Genomic DNA, 16,796 nt, shown 5'->3' with positions numbered 1-16,796 from the left:
AAGTTCTGCCAAACCGTCTGAAGGGAGGGGAAGGAAATCCCGACGCTCCACAACCCCTCAACTTCGCAACTCCAGCTGTCTCTAAAACAGTAATTGCCGGTGCGGCTCTGCATGACGTCATACCATAGGCACTCCAATCCCACGTGGGGGAGCTCCTGGTCCCGCCTCTCCTCTTGAAATGGTACGCCGCTTCTCCTCTTTCTGGCTAACCTCATGCTGCTCTTTAGCCTTTTTCCTCCTTTTCCCGCCATCCTAGACCGCCCATCTTGGCACTCCGGTCCAATCAGGAAGGTCCTGCCTCTCCCGAGCCCTTTCCTCTCCCCGAGGCAGGGGGCGGGGTTTCGGTCTTTTGACTCCACCTTCATCTATGCGGCACGGGCCAACCCGAACCGTCAGAACGAAGGGGCGTGGCTTTAAGTCACCTCCCCCATTCTGGGGTTTAGGGTTTGTAGGCGGGGAATCTGGTCTCAGAACTAGGCAACCTCTGGCAGGTCTCTGGGTCGGGCGGGTCCTCCCAGAGGTAGCAGCATGGACCGCTCTCCTGGAGACTGCCCCAGCCCAGTGGACCAGCCCTACGCTCCCTCCGAACCCCCTGACGAGCACCCCACTGCTCAAGCAGAGCTGGACCAGAGTTCTGGGAACCAACCTGCCGGCCCAGGCGCCGCGGGTGAGGCCTTGGCGGTGCTGGCTTCGTTCGGGCGGCGGTTGCTGGTGCTGGTGCCGGTGTACCTGGCCGGGGCAATAGGACTCAGCGTGGGTTTTGTGCTCTTCGGCCTCGCCCTCTACCTGGGCTGGCGCCGGGTCCGCGAGGAGAAAGAACGGAGCCTTCGAGTAGCGCGACAGCTGCTGGATGATGAGGAGCGGCTCACGGCGAAAACTCTTTACATGAGCCATCGAGAACTACCTGCCTGGGTGAGCGACCACCCTCAGTCCTCAGTGCAGCATAGTCCCCTTCTTGCCCCTTAGTTCTCGGGCTCTCCCTCCCTATCCTTAAAGTCAGCTCCCCATCTTGGGACGATGGGCCCCAGACTTTCTCCTTTGGCTCGCTAGCCTCTTGCTTGCAGGGACGCGCCACTCTTTGGACCGACTACCCACTACCCGCCCCCGCTTCCACACGCCCAGATCCCGATTCTTCCACAGAATCAGGACTTCTTCCTCTACGCTTGGGCAAGAGCAATAACATCTGGGGAGCCCGTCTCAGCCGTGGCTCTTCCTCCAACCAAACCGCTCGAACGCCCCTCCTCGTTTCTGGTGCCATTCACACTGCTCCTGGGCGTCCCTGTTCCCGTTGCCGCTCAGTGGGTTCCCTCCTCTTTCCCGTCCTCCCCAAGACTTTTTTTTTTTTATCCTATTTAAGGCCATAAGGTTCTCCCTTTTCCCGCTCTTATCCCGAGACCCTCCCGGGGAGCATTGCCCAGTCGAGCCCCCGCGCCCGGACGGACCCTCCGGCCCTAGCCTTCCAGCCTCAGGCGGCCTGGCCGCAGCGCAGCGGAGGCGGCTGCTGGACAAAGGGCGGGGGTACTGGGGGGAGGGTAGTGTGACTGCTGCAGTGCCCGCTGCTCGCACTCCACCGCCCCTGGCCGGCCCCACCCTTTTCCGGACTGCGGGCTGCGCCTGCTGGGTTGGGGCCAGGACCCTATTTCTACGCCCCCTCTCCTGTGGTAAGGGCCCCGGATGGCTTCTCTCCGGCCTTGCAGATGCCGACCCCGTTACCCGGTCCTTCCCGGCCCCTCCCTTCCTGCTCCTCCCAGCAGAGGTGCCTGTCTGGGGGAATCAAAGTTGACACTAGGCAGACACAGCTATGCTTCCCAGACCCTGGACTGGGGAGGAGAAAGGGGGGAGAAATGGTCCCATGGGACTTGTAGCCCAGGCAGCAAGAGTCTCTGTTCTTCCTACTTCTCATCATGGAAACTAGTTTTCCTCCTAAAGCAACTACCCCTCCTCCTCCCCCAGGACAAAGCACAGGTGTCCTTCCTTCCCCATCAGAAGAGTCAACACCGATTAAAAAGAAAGAAAGAGAACACCAGCCTGGGCCTGTATAGCTCTTCTGGCCCCTCCCTAACACAGGAGCCGCATTCTGCTTCACCTCTTGGTGTAGAAGCCCCAGTTCGAGGGGCAGAGGGAAGGCTGGTAAAAGGAACCAGGACTTACCCAATCCCAGGATTTCCTCCTCAAACTCTGATTTGTCAGGACCTCCCCCTCCGGAAAGAATGTGCCCTTCTCTTCCCTCCTCCTCCTCCTCTCTGCCCCAGCAGCCCTCATCGTTTCACATCCCTGAGCTATCCGCAAAGCAACTTGGTGTGGCTGACACTGGCAGCTCCCTTTGCCGAAGAGACCTCAGGGCCCCAAACCCTCTGGAGGAATGAATCCTCAGGACATCCCGGCCCCTCCCCCCAACCCCTGGGTGTGAGGAGGCCCTGTCACACTTAGGTTTCCTTAGTGAGCATCCACCTGGCATCTTAGTAGGAAACTACGGGCGGAGGATAGTGCTCCTCACTATCTCCATGTTCTCCACCTCCAGGTCAGCTTCCCAGATGTGGAAAAAGCAGAGTGGCTAAATAAGGTGAGGGTTGCTTGTCTTGGGTTTTGTTTTTCCTGAGGGGGAATGGGGTTCGCTCTCTTGCCAGACCCTGCCACGCTTCAAATCTAGCCTCCCCATGGGGAGGAGTCTGAAGGAACTTGCCTTTAGAGGGAAGGCAGCGCTCTCCTATGACAAGCTCCCTTTCCTCCCAGATTGTGGCCCAGATCTGGCCCTTCCTGGGCCAGTATATGGAGAAGCTTTTGGCCGAAACTGTGGCCCCAGCTGTTCGAGGATCTAACCCCCACCTGCAAACATTTACATTTACACGAGTGGAATTGGGTGAAAAGGTACGTGTGTAGGAGGGAAAGTAACGACAGGGAAGAGATGGGGCAGGGGAGATGGGTGGCCCAAAGGGGCCTTTCCCTCCCCTCTCAAGCATTCATCTCTGCAGCCACTGCGCATCGTAGGAGTCAGGGTTCACCCTGGTCAGAGGAAAGAACAGATCCTGCTGGACTTGAACATCAGGTAATGCCACTCACCATTCTTCCCGATTCCCTTTCCTGGTCACTCTTGACTACTTCACTCCCCTTACCCACTTCAGCCTAGTACTAACCCTCTGTTCTCTTCCTCACCAACTCCCAGCTACGTAGGTGATGTACAGATTGATGTGGAAGTGAAGAAATATTTCTGCAAAGCAGGAGTCAAGGGCATGCAGGTGGGGCAGATGTCAGGGGCCTCTATAAGAAGCCTTTGCCCTAAGTTTCATTAGATATGGGGAAGTGGGAGGTTGGGAAAACCAAGGCTGGGGAGGTCTGGGAGGGAAAGAAGACCGTTTCTGAGGAAAGGCTTTGTTCGTCTCTTCCTGCCCCAGCTGCAGGGTGTCTTACGGGTGATTCTTGAACCACTCATTGGGAACCTTCCTATCGTGGGGGCTGTGTCGATGTTCTTTATCCGACGCCCGGTAAGGGAAAACGTTGAGGAGGGGTAGGGAAGCGGGGGAAGCAGAGAGGCCTGGAAGCTATGGGGAATGGGGGAGGGAACTGACAAGTAGGCTGAGGGTCTGGCAACTGTTGGATGGGTGTGACCGTGCCACCATACGCTCTGTCCCGATTCCCCTGCTCTTTGCTTCCAGATCCTAGATATCAACTGGACAGGGATGACCAACCTGCTGGATATTCCAGGACTCAGGTATGAAGGATTTATCGAGTACCTGCTAAGTGTTCCAGCCCTGGTTTGGGGGTTTAAGGGATACAGAGCAGTAAAAGATGCAGCTGGTGCCCTCCAAGAGGCTTCACCCTAGTTGAAGAGATCAGACAAATACCCCTGAAAAGTTTCATACTGTGATTTTTCTTCTGTGGGGGGACTGTGCATTTTGGTAGAGAATGAAGTGGGCTACAGACTCCTCAGCCAGGGCAAAGGGCGAAAGAAGAGCTGCGATGGCAGTGAGGAGGAGACGGAGCAGTAGGTGGGAAATCAGGGTGGAAGAGAAGCAACAAGGTATTTTCAAGAAAGGACTTCCCTCCAGCTTTAGGTCTCTTGGTTGTGGGAAACAGAGTTGGCGGTGGGGAAATATTGACACACTCACTCACCTCCTTTTCCACTCCCCCATTCAGCTCCCTCTCTGACACCATGATCATGGATTCCATCGCTGCCTTTCTTGTGTTGCCCAACCGATTATTGGTGCCCCTTGTGCCTGACCTTCAAGATGTGGCCCAGTTGCGTTCCCCTCTTCCCAGGGTATGGTCTCTCCCCTATTAGATAGATCCTTCTCTCGGGAACCCTGTGGTGCGTCTTTAATTTCTCACGATATGATTCCTACCCTCAGGGCATTATTCGGATACACCTGCTGGCCGCTCGAGGGCTGAGCTCCAAGGACAAATACGTAAAGGGCCTGATTGAGGGCAAGTCAGACCCCTACGCACTTGTGCGAGTGGGCACCCAGACATTCTGCAGTCGTGTCATTGATGAGGAACTCAACCCCCAGTGGGGAGAGACTTATGAGGTGGGAGAGCCAACGAGTGGGGCTGTGTCAGATGGGGGAGGCTCCAGGAGAGTTTGAGAGAATATGCTGATTGGATGATCTTCACACCTGCGGACCCTTATCCCTCTGTGTCCTTCAGGTTATGGTACATGAGGTCCCAGGACAGGAAATTGAGGTGGAGGTGTTTGACAAGGATCCAGACAAAGATGACTTTCTGGGCAGGTGAGACTCTGCCTGTGTTAGGATTCTAAATCCCCAGGGCCACCAAGGTGTCAGAGGTAATTATAATCCTTTTCCAGGCCTGGGAATCATATTACCATTTTCCTTCCCAGCCTTCCCACCCCTCATCCCCACCACGCACACATGCATATATATTTCCCGAGGGTAAGAAGGGAGTCTGAGATGTGCCAGTTATTTCTGTGTGGATGAGAAGCGGGCCAGTGAATGACGTGTTGCTAATTATAACACTCCCCTCTTTTCCCTTTCACTGCCATCATCACTACCACCACCCCCCAGAATGAAGCTGGATGTAGGGAAAGTATTGCAGGCTGGAGTAATGGATGAAGTAAGTTGAGAGAAGAGGAAGGTGGAGGGTGCTGTCCCCCATTGTGTAGACGGTGGTTGCTACATTGGTGGGGAAGAGATTGGGTGTGTGTATGATCTCTACTATGCCTCACTTCTACCTTTCCCTCCAGTGGTTCCCTCTACAAAGTGGGCAAGGCCAAGTTCACTTAAGGCTAGAATGGCTTTCGCTTTTGCCAGATGCAGAAAAACTGGAGCAGGTAACCAACGTTGAAAACAGGAAGCTAGCAGGGGAGAAATACAGAGCTAGAAGTGTGGGGGGCTGGAGGGATGAGGGTCTGACCACTACCGCCCCACACCAGGTTCTACAGTGGAACCGAGGAGTCTCCTCCCGACCGGAGCCCCCATCAGCTGCCATCTTAGTTGTCTATCTGGATCGGGCCCAGGATCTTCCTGTGAGTGTGGCTTCACCAGGGCAGGTGAACAGGAAGCCATGGGCGCAGCATTCCCACACTCTCCCTTCCCCCAGCCTGCTCTGCTTCAGTAGCAACAACATGTAACACAAGGGTTCCAAAGAGGGGATCAGTCACCTCAGGGGAAAGATTTTTTTTTTTTAATTAATTAAATTTTGGCTGCGCTGGGTCCTCATTGCTGTGTGCGGCCTTTCTCTAGTTACAGCGAGGAGGGGCTGCTCTTCGTTGCTGTGTGCAAGCTTCTCATTGTCGTGGCTTCTCTTGTTGCGGAGCACGGGCTCTAGGCGTGTGGGCTTTGGTAGTTGTGTCATGCAGGCTCAGTAGTTGTGGCACGTTGGATTTCAGTAGTTGTGGCTCGCAGGCTCTAGAGCACACGCTCAGTAGCTGTGGCGCACGGGCTTAGTTGCTCCGCGGCATGTGGGATCTTCCCGGACCAGGGCTCGAACCCGTGTCCCCTGCACTGGCAGGCGGATTCTTAACCACTGCACCACTAGGGAAGTCCCGTGAGTTGTATTTTTAAATTATCTATTTAATCGATGTTTTCTAACTATTTGTATAAAGTTGTTCGTAATATTCTCTTACAATCTTTATTTATTTATTTATGGCTGCATTGGGTCTTTGTTGCTGTGTGCAAGCTTGGTCTAGTTGCGGCCAGCGGGGGCTACGCTTCATTGCACTGCACGGGCTTCTCACTGTGGTGGCTTCTCTTGTTGCAGAGCACAGGCTCTAGGTGCACAGGCTCAGTAGTTGTGGCTCGCAGGCTCTAGAGCGGAAGCTCAGTAGTTGTGGTGCACATGGGCTTAGTTGCTCTGCAGCATGTGGGATCTTCTCGTACCAGGGCTCGAAACCGTGTCCCCTGCATTGGCAGGCGGATTCTTAACCACTGTGCCACCAGGGAAGCACCAGGGGAAGGATTCTGATGACAGCTCTCCTTCCTTCACTGAAACAAAAACAAAAACAACCAAGATAGTGACTTCTGAATTCTACCCCCCACAGCTGAAGAAGGGGAACAAGGAGCCCAACCCCATGGTACAGCTGTCAATTCAGGATGTGACGCAGGAGAGCAAGGTGAGGGCCAGGACAAGGATATCACCGTGCCAGGTGTCGTGTGTGTGTGGGGACAGGAGGAGGGAGGACTGTTCTTGGGATGAAGTGTTCCCTTTAGGATGCCTGTAAGAGGAAGGGTTTTCTGGAGAAACAGGACTGGGACTGTGGCGTGTACCTTGATCACATCCTGCACATCTCCAGGCTATCTATAACACCAACTGCCCGGTGTGGGAGGAGGCCTTCCGGTTCTTCCTGCAAGACCCTCGAAGCCAGGAGCTCGATGTGCAGGTGAGAGAATCACCTATCAGTTCCTCCTGGATACCCTATTCTGTCTTCTCAGATCTGCACCATTTCTTCTCTCCATCTTCTCTTTTGATCTCTCTTTTCTCTTCTTGTTTTTTTTTCGGCTGTGCCGTGTGGCTTTCGGGATTTAGTTCCCTGATCAGGGATGGAACCCAGGCCCTCGGCAGTGAGATCACAGAGTCCTAACCACTAGACTGCCAGGGAATTCCATGATCTCTATTTTCAGTCCATCTACCTAGACTCTCCACCTCTTTTACTCTCCACGGTTCCCCACGTGTCTCTCTAGAATCATTTTTATAACTGAGAATTGTGCACTTAAAATGAGTGGTTTTTGTGGTATGTAAATTATGCCTCAAAAAATTGTTTTTTAAAAGAAGAGAAGGGGACTTCCCTGGTGGTCCAGTGGTTGAGACTGTGCTCCCACTGCAGAGGGCACAGGTTCAATCCCTGGTCGGGGAACTAAGATCCCATATGCTACGCCGCACAGCCAAAAAATAAACAAAAACCCTGTTAAAAGAAGAGAAGAACATATTGAGCACCAGCTAGACACCTAGCACTTTTTTTTTCTGGTTTATTTTTATTTGATTTTAATCTTTAATTTTACACTGGAGTATAGGGTTAGCACAACATTGTGTTAGTTTCAGATATACATCAAAGTGATTTAGTTATACGTATTCATATACCTATTTTTTTTCAGATTCTATTCCTATATAGGTCATTACAGAGTACTGAGTAGAGTTCCCTGTGCTATACAGTAGGTCCTTACTGATTATCTATTTTACATAGAGTAGTGTGCAGTCCCAGCCTCCCAGACGTCTAGTCCTTTTAAGGTCATAGAAAAAGCACAAAACACAGTATCTGCCCTCACGAAGCTTACTGGCTAGTTTCAGAGAGGAGACAAACATACATAACCATCTAAGAATGATTCAACATTAATCACTGGGAGTAAAATACCCATAGTGTAGTGCTTAGGATGTGGCCAGAGGAAAGTACAGAGGCTGGAGTAACTAGAGAGTCTTTGTGAAGGAAGTAGGATTTTCAGAGGGCCTAAAGTATCAGTAGGATTTAAATAGGCAGAGAAGAGCAGAATGAGAACTCTCCAGGTAATGAGACCAGAAAGAGCAAAGGAGGAAGGGACTGTAGAGTGGGCAGAGGACTGTAAAAGGATGGCCTGGAGTGGAGCAAAAGGTTTGTGATTGGCACAGAGAGAATGGAGCTGCAGCTGTGTCATCATTTCCGCAGTCTACCTCCCTTTTCCCTAATCCCTCACTCCATCCCCTCCTCCTGTGCCTACAGGTGAAGGATGACTCCAGGGCCCTGACTTTAGGGGCGTTGACCCTGCCTCTGGCTCGCCTGCTGACTGCCCCTGAACTCACCCTGGACCAGTGGTTCCAGCTCAGCAGCTCTGGCCCGAACTCCCGGCTGTACATGAAACTGGTTATGAGGGTATGGAGGTAGAGGGGAAGGGCCTTGTGGATTCCTTGTGGTATGAAGAGTAAGCAAATGGGATCCTCTACGATGAAATGAGCTAGTGTGTCTGGAAGCATCTAGCAGACGCACAAAAAATGTTTGTTGATCTAACATGGTGTCTGAGTAGGGTGAGTGTGGAGTGAACCCCCTAGAGATAAGCACAGCCAAGGCAGGGACCTGGTTTCCCTGTCAGAGCCCCTGCTCTGCCCCCCCACCCCGCTGCCCCCACATACCTTGCCTGCTGGTGGCTAAATGCACTGCTTTGATTTGACAATCACACTACCCTTCCCAGCTCTTGTACTTGGATACATCAGAAGTGCGCTTCCCTGCTGTGCCTGGTACTCCTGGAGCTTGGGACCTGGACGACGAGAGCCCCCAGACAGGCAGCAGTGTGGATGCCCCACCTCAACCCAGTCACACTACTCCTGACAGTAACTTCGGGACGGAGGTAAGTCTGTATCTGGAAAGTACTGGAGTCTGTTTGCCCACCCTGCGTGCACAAAGCCTGTTTCAGGATTGGGTCTGACAGTATTCTCTCTTTGACTGCCACCTGGTGCCCCATCTGTCCCTTTTGCAGAATGTGCTTCGGATCCATGTATTAGAGGCCCAGGACCTGATTGCCAAAGACCGTTTCCTGGGGGGATTAGTGAAGGGGAAGTCAGACCCCTATGTCAAACTAAAGCTGGGAGGACGAAGCTTCCGGAGCCGTGTTGTTCGGGAAGATCTCAATCCCCGTTGGAACGAGGTCTTTGAGGTCAGAATTGAGGGCTAGGACTCTTCCCAGTCTTGCCCCATTCCTCCCCCAGCTCTGAGAGTGGTCCAAAAAACTTCTGGGGTTCAGTTGATCGGGGGAGGTGTCCAGTCATTCTGAGAAGAAAAGGAAAGGATCCCACTATTTTCTCCAACTAGGTGATCGTCACATCAATTCCAGGCCAAGAGCTAGAGGTTGAAGTTTTTGACAAGGACCTGGACAAGGATGACTTTCTGGGCAGGTGAGGCGGGGGTGGGGGTGGGGTGGCATCCAGCAGGGAAGATGGGCTGGGCCTCTGTAGACCTTGGAGACAAAAGACTTGGCTCTTGACCATAGACCTTAATTTTAATCTTTCTCCTCTACAGGTGTAAAGTGAGTCTCACAACAATCCTAAACAATGGCTTCCTTGATGAGGTGAGCATGGAATTAGAATCAGCAGTCCTTCCTGATCTTGATGCATGATTCATTCTCATAGTCCCTGTCCCCACACCCCCAAGTCTTAACCCTGCCCACTCCCACAGTGGCTGACCCTGGAGGATGTCCCATCTGGTCGCCTACACTTGCGTCTGGAGCGTCTGACCCCCCGTCCCACTGCTGCTGAGTTAGAGGAGGTAAGGAAAGATGCTGGAGGATGGAAGGGACCCAAGATGGGTCAAGGTAAACTCTTCTATGAGCTTTTAAGGCATATGCCAGGCCCCAGAGTGTCAGTTACCACTCCCCAGCTCCCATGTGTCCATCCCCAGGTGCTGCAGGTGAACAGTTTGATCCAGACTCAGAAGAGTGCAGACCTGGCAGCGGCCCTGCTCTCCGTCTACCTGGAGCGGGCTGAGGATCTGCCGGTGAGATATGCTCCCCACGCCCCATAGCTCCCTGGCCCTTCTACATCCCTCAGGTTTGGATGCTCCTAGTGTATTTGGAATAGTAAACTCCTAATTCCTCTCTCCCAGGGTGGTGCTGGGGTGGGAAGAATTTTCTGTTGGAGGCCAGGAGGGTGAGAGCTGTCAAGTGATAATGGGGACATGGGCCACTGGCTGTGGATGTAATTTGTGAGGCGAGGGGGGAATCTGCCTAACTGGTCCAAGTTTAAGACTAACGTTCTCTTTCCAGCTCCGAAAAGGTACCAAGCCTCCCAGCCCTTATGCTACTCTTGCCGTGGGAGATACTTCTCATAAAACTAAGGTATTAGGAAATGCTGCAGGACTAAGAATGGGAGGGATGAGAGGCGTAGGGGAGAAAATGTCAACACTGATCATACCCCTCATCTCCACCAGACTGTTTCCCAAACGTCAGCCCCTGTCTGGGATGAGAGTGCCTCCTTTCTCATCAGGAAACCAAACTCTGAGAGCCTGGAGTTGCAGGTACCGTGAATTCATTCCACAAACATTCTGCAGATTGCTGTCACAGGCCAGGCCCTGAACCAGGCACAGGGCACTCAGAGATAAAAGATGTAGTTCTTACCTTTTTGGAGCTCACACTGTTCTTTTAGGAGAAAAATAACCATAGAATACTTCCTGACTGATAACTGCTGAGGTAAAGGCAGTGTAGGGAAGAAAGGAGGGGTTCTAACTCAGACAAGGGAAAAGGTGAGGGAAGAAAGATAGTAAGAAAGGCATCCTTAGCTTAAGGGTAAATATGCCCTGACCAAGAAAAGAAGGACAGGAAAACTCTTAAGGCTGAGAAGGGAATGGAGGAGAAAGAAGGCAAATTATACATTATAGAGGCAGGAAAGAGCAAGATCACAAAAAAATTATGCTAAGAATTTGGATTTTATCCTAAAGGCATAGGGAAACATTTGAAGGAATGAGAGGTGGCATCCAGATTTGCATCTTAGGAAGATGGTGTTGACATCAGGGTAAAAAAATGAACTGGAGGAAGGCAGCACTGGAGGCAGGTAGGTCACTTAAGAGACTGTTAGAGTAATTGAAGCAAGAACTGACAAAGGCCAGTGTTTGGAGGTTATTTTGACATGGAGGGGGAAGAGGAACAAAGAACACCTAGGTGTTAACTCCTGGGGTCTTAGTGTGGATGGACAGATAAAGGTGCCATCGCCAACACCAGGCAGGAGTCTTTGAAATTGAGATCTCTGAGGGCTGTCCAAGGGGAGACAGCCATCTGGAAGGTAGATCTGTGGCCCATTGTGGTGTTCCTCCCTCTCCCTCTTTGAGCATCACGAGCAAGAAACAGGTAGCAGCTGTAGTCACAAGCGTGAGTGAGATCTCTCAGGGCGTGTGTAGAGTGAAAAGAAGACAAAGGTTGGACATGCTGGGCGCTGCAACAGAAGGGCAGAGGGAGGAAGAAGAGCACTGACGTGTAGCCAGGGTGGTGGGACGCTCCCCCGGAGAGAGTGGGTTCCAGAAGCCAAAAGAAGAGTGTTTCAAAAGACAGGAAGCGGTCAAATGTTACTGAGAGGTAAAATTAGGTGACTGAAAACTATTCACTGACTTTGAAAACTAGGAGGTCACTGATGACTGGAGCAACTTCAGTGGCTGGAATGGAGTAGAAGCTAGATTTCAGTGGGTCGAAGGGTGACCGACAAGTGAAGAGGTATGGGGGGTGGGGAGAGGATGGGGGAAGGTAATACAGGAGTGCTGACCTTCTCTATATGGAGTAAGGAGTCAAATAACCTTCCAAAGTTGATAGAACAGTAAGTAGAGAATTACATGAATAGAAACCAACAGAATGTCAAATAATGCGACTATTAACAACACTGGCAGAGGTAGAGAAGAGATGTAAATGAGCTCAATTTGTCATCTTGAATAGCAGGGCATCAGTAGATATTAAAGTTGGCAAATTATGAAATAGAGATATAGACATATTAGTTAGAATTATGCCAGAACAAAGAAAATAGGAAGGGCTCATTACATTTGGAGTATGGACATGAGGATAGGATGGGCAGGAAACAATTTAATTCTATTTTTACTGTTCTTTCTTCTACCCTGTGCAGGTATTACTGGGATAATTTGTGAAAGCTTAGGAAGTAAAGATAGTAGAGTCTACTCTGGTTAAGAAAGGGAAGCAGGGAAGTGGGACCAGCAGCAACTATTACCACAGCTCCCCTGCCCTTCACAAAGGGGAGTCTCTCCAAAACCACTCAAGTGTCCAAGCATTTGGACCTGGAATGCCAGGATTAAATCACTTCTTTTTTTTTTCTCCGGCCTCGCTCTGCAGCTTGCGGGATCTTAGTTCCCCGGTTCCCCGACAAGGGATCAAACCCGGGCCCTGGCGGTGAAAGCGCCAAGTCCTAACCACTGGATCGCCAGGGAACTACCTAAATAACTTCTCTCTTGACGGCAGTCCTGTTGCTCCACAGGTTCGGGGTGAGGGGACTGGCGCATTGGGCTCGTTATCCCTGCCCCTCTCTGAGCTCCTCGTGGCTGACCAGCTCTGCTTGGACCACTGGTTTATGCTCAGCAATGGTCCAGGGCAGGTGCTACTGAGAGCACAGCTCGGGGTGAGTGCCAGGAGACAGTGGGCAAGGGGAGGGAGGGCGGGAGCAGAGGGCCGTGTCCTTCTAGCCCGGGAGTGGAAGGACTCTCCGTGCTGCTTTCTTGTCTACCTAGATCCTGGTGTCCCAGCACTCAGGGGTGGAAGCTCACAGCCACAGCTACAGCCACAGCTCCTCATCTCTGAGCGAAGAACCGGAGCTCTGGGGAGGACTCCCTCACATCACGTCCTCAGCCCCAGAGCTCCGGCAGCGCCTAACACACAGTGACAGGTAAAGCGCTGGGACAGAAAGATGGGACTCAGTCAAGGATATAAAGGATAAGCTACAGACTCCCGAGGCACTACCTCCTCCCACCGCTGTCTCCATCTCTCCGCAGTCCCCTTGAGGCTCCAGCCGGGCCTCTGGGCCAGGTGAAACTCACCGTGTGGTACTACAGTGAAGAACGCAAGCTGGTCAGCATCGTTCACAGTTGCCGGTGAGACTCCATCCGTCACATCCTCCAGGTTCTCCCCATCCCTCCCCTCACGTTGCCTCATCACCTCCTTCCTCCTGTCACAGGGCCCTTCGACAAAATGGACGGGATCCCCCCGACCCCTACGTGTCACTGTTGCTACTGCCAGACAAGAACCGGGGTACCAAGAGGAAGAGCTCACAGAAGAAGAGGACCCTAAATCCTGAATTCGATGAACGGTCAGTCAGTGAGCATTCAAGTGAAGAGATGGCAGCTCGGGAGGGCCCCTGCCCCTAACCCCAGTCCCTCCTCAGGTTTGAGTGGGAAATGCCCCTGGATGAGGCCCTTCGGCGAAAGCTGGATGTCTCTGTGAAGTCCAGCTCCTCCTTCATGTCAAGAGAGCGTGAGCTGCTGGGGAAGGTAAGAAGAGGGCAAAGGTGGACCAGGTAAATGCGAGAGTTAGAATTTGCTGGTGGAAAGGCTTGCAGTCCCTGTTAGGGAGTAAGCACCCTGGTGACACTACTTTACAGATGTACTTTACTACCCAATTACCTCTGCACTGGTTTGGGACCAGAAGTGTGTCAGGGTAGGACGTGGTCTTTGGAGACATCAAAAGTAACATCTCACCCCTACTATCCCCCAACACAGGTGCAGCTGGACCTCTCTGAGATAGACCTTTCCCAGGGTGCAGCCCAGTGGTGAGTGTCTGATGAGCTGGGGATGGGCCTGGATTCTTAAGTAGGAAAAGTCCCAATCATAGGAGGGAAAAAGGATGTAAGGCAAGCTGAGGACCACTGATCCTCTGAAGTATAAGAGCCCTCAGATCTTGTCTCATTTATAAGGGGACCCAGAAGTCATCTTTCTACCTGAGCCCTCTCTGCTTGTTCCCACAGGTATGACCTCATGGATGACAAGGTCAAGGGCAGCTCCTAGGCGCCGGAGGTCACCAGCCTGACTGCTCTGCCTCCTCGCCTCGCCTCTGGCGGCATCACCGCCTCCATGTGATGAGCCTAAAGGCTGGGGCCCGAGGGCAGAGCCTGCACCCCTCAGCCCTCTCACCTCCCAGGCCCATGCTAGGGCCTTTGCGTGACCAAAGAGGAGGCCCGTACATTACCCTTTACTGCACGGCCTTTATCCTTCTGGGCTCCTGGGGCAGGGATGGGAGCTGGCTATTTCCTGCTCTGCCTGCACATTCTCCTTTCTGCCCAGCTCCTCAGGGCCTTCTGTGTCTGTGCCTGGCCACTGGCAGTGGCATTAGCTCATGCCAAATACAGCTTTTTTTTTTTTTTTTTTCCCCGTACGCGGGCCTCTCACTGCTGCGGCCCCTCCCACCGCGGAGCACAGGCTCCGGACGCGCAGGCCCAGCGGCCACGGCCCACGGGCCCAGCCGCTCCGCGGCATGTGGGATCTTCCCGGACCGGGGCACGAACCCGCGCCCCCCTGCATCGGCAGGCGGACTCTCAACCACTGCACTACCAGGGAAGCCCCAAATACAGCTTTTTGAAAGACCTTTTTTCTCCTTCCCAAACAGCAGTCAGGGAGGGGGGAAAGGCTCTCCAGCCGAGAGCCTCTTGGACTACTGCATGCAGCCAATGTACAGCCACCCAAACCCCATGTCCAGTTCCATACCCACTTTCCTCAAGCCTGTCCTGAAAATTACACCTGCTATGTTGACTAGGGCCAGCCAGTCTCTTGAATCACTCTGGGAACAGTAGATCCCATCAAAGCCTTCAGGTAGCCAATATCAGTCTTGGTGTGGGGCCTCTAGCTGGTGCCGTACAGGGGGCTTTGGAGGACCCAGGACAGCAGAGCCAATTTTTTGTCCAGGTGCCTAGGCTGTTAACTCACTGACTAGAAATGAATCTCTTAGCTTTGTACCAACTCTGCCAATCCACTGTATCTTACATTAAACGTTATACTCAAAATCATCTGTGGCTCTTTTCCTTAAGGGCAGAGAATCCAGCCTACCCATCAGGTGTTTATTCCAAGTGTCAAAAGCCTTTATTCAGTTCACAAATGATGTCTGTTTATATTTTTAACTGATGATCAGTTTATTTAAAAAGTTGATTTAAACATCTGCCATGGTGACTTCAGCCTCGACTCCTGGCTCAATACTGATGGAAGTAACCTTATTAACAATCGCAGAAGGACTGTGCGTGTCACTGAGTCGCTGTGGATCCTCATCTGAAAAATGAGATCCCAAGTCCTAGAGCCTTCACCACAGGAATTTTCCTTGTAGTTATTCTCACAGTCTTGGTGGGCATCCGTCCTTTCCCTTTGAGAGTCTTTTCCTTTGCGCCTCTCATCAAGTCGGCACATACCTTCTCCAAAGACATTACGCTGCAGCTGCTTAGAGTAACTCTAAGTGAATCTCCACCTCTGGTTCTCAGAGTCTCTCTTTAAGAGCCAGGCCGTGGTGCAGCTTCCTGACCGACTTGTTCCTCCGTGAGAGTGAACAGTGGTGAGGTAGGCGCAGGTGGACCGGAGCTCCCTGCAGCTGAGACCGCTTCTTAGAGATTGAGTCAAGTTCATTAGTGGTCAGAACCTACTGTGGGTGCAACCACCAAGATTGTTGGTAGCGTTGAGGGTGGTCAAGGGACCTGTGTGAATGAGCTGCTATTGAGTTTCTGGTGAGATTCATTCCCAGTCACAGTGATGAAGTCTGTTACCGATTATCATCCTCTGGGCTTTCCAGGGAAAGGATTCCTAAACCTGGTGAACTTGGAAGCTCTGTGCCACAGCACAGGGTCACAGAGTATCAGTGGCATGTTCAGCCACATCCAAAAGGGCTTAAGGCCCCATCCGATGGGCAGCTACATGAGAAGTACTTTATACCCATTCAGAGCTGCTCACCCTGAACTCAGCTCCTTTCAGGACCCTTCCTGGAAGGCAAGCTAGAGAAGCTGTGCCCTATCCCTTCTAATTACCACGTGAAGGGAGAGCGAGATGGAGGAAGAGTGAACTACTGAAAACTGAGTCACTGGAATAGGAACTTGGAGATTCCATAACTGCCTCAGGGGGGCTTTATCATCTTCTCTGGAACTTAAGATGCTGTCCACTGGGAGGAGAGGAAAGGCTCAAGGGAAAGAACTAAATTCAGCTTCCAAGGAGTTGTCAAAATCCACCTTATTAGCAAAAGCTGAATTTAAACTCTATGCCATTGGGACTTCCCTGTTGGCACAGTGGTTAAGAATCCGCCTGCCAATGCAGGGGACACGGGCTCAATCCCTGGTCCAGGTACATCCCACATGCTGCAGAGCAAGTAAGCCCGTGTGCCACAACTACTGAGCCTGTGCTCTAGAGCCTGTGAGCCGCAACTACTGAGCCCGCACGCCACAACTACTGAAGCCTGCGCCCTCTAGGGCCCCCGTGCCACAACCACTGAAGCCCGTGTGCCCAGAGCCCGTGCTCCATGACAAGCGAAGCCACTGCAATAAGAAGCCCGCGCACCACAACGAAGAGTAGCCCCAGCTCGCCGCACCTATAGAAAGCCCGTGCGCAGCAACGATGACCCAACACAGCCAAATATATATATATATATATATAAATAAATCAAACTTTATTAAAAAAATAAAAATAAACTCTATGCCATCAACTAACTCAGCTCCTAATTTTTTTCCCCAATAACTAACTCCTTGGTACTCACTGCTGGTTCTTCTGCCATGTCTACTTCCTTCCCATCAACTTAAGAGCCTTGGCCATGAGCAAGAAGTCTCTGTTGCCCTTCCCCAGACCCAAAAACTGAAGGGGTGAAAACCCCCAAAACACAGGGCAGAGGAACTTCTATTTCTAAGGTCTCTCGTTTTATTATTCAATACTGGGCATGTAGCCC

General features: G+C 52.1%; 1 protein-coding gene across 1 annotated transcript; it reads left to right on the top strand.

Annotated features, from left to right (window-relative positions):
- Window positions 1-528: 528 nt before the first annotated feature.
- On the top strand, window positions 529-14,889 carry ESYT1 (extended synaptotagmin 1; the record flags this gene model as incomplete). Its single annotated transcript, XM_081248222.1, has 31 exons — window positions 529-912; window positions 2,522-2,563; window positions 2,734-2,868; window positions 2,973-3,046; window positions 3,164-3,236; window positions 3,393-3,482; window positions 3,654-3,709; window positions 4,135-4,258; window positions 4,347-4,523; window positions 4,642-4,724; window positions 5,019-5,067; window positions 5,198-5,284; window positions 5,387-5,479; window positions 6,494-6,565; window positions 6,746-6,832; window positions 8,144-8,293; window positions 8,610-8,765; window positions 8,895-9,071; window positions 9,227-9,309; window positions 9,434-9,482; window positions 9,590-9,679; window positions 9,812-9,907; window positions 10,176-10,247; window positions 10,340-10,426; window positions 12,379-12,519; window positions 12,629-12,783; window positions 12,890-12,988; window positions 13,072-13,203; window positions 13,279-13,384; window positions 13,613-13,662; window positions 13,858-14,889. 31 exons carry the CDS (start codon window positions 529-531, stop codon window positions 13,895-13,897), a joined length of 3,309 nt encoding a protein of 1,102 aa, XP_081104348.1. The 3' UTR covers window positions 13,898-14,889.
- Between the last annotated feature and the right edge of the window lie 1,907 nt (window positions 14,890-16,796).

The sequence above is a fragment of the Mesoplodon bidens genome (assembly GCF_964165515.1).
Source record: "Mesoplodon bidens genome assembly, chromosome: 11".
In the NCBI taxonomy this organism is placed as follows: domain Eukaryota; kingdom Metazoa; phylum Chordata; class Mammalia; order Artiodactyla; family Ziphiidae; genus Mesoplodon; species Mesoplodon bidens.
Note: the sequence above shows the minus strand (reverse complement) of the source record. Positions and strands in the feature narration are given on the sequence as shown.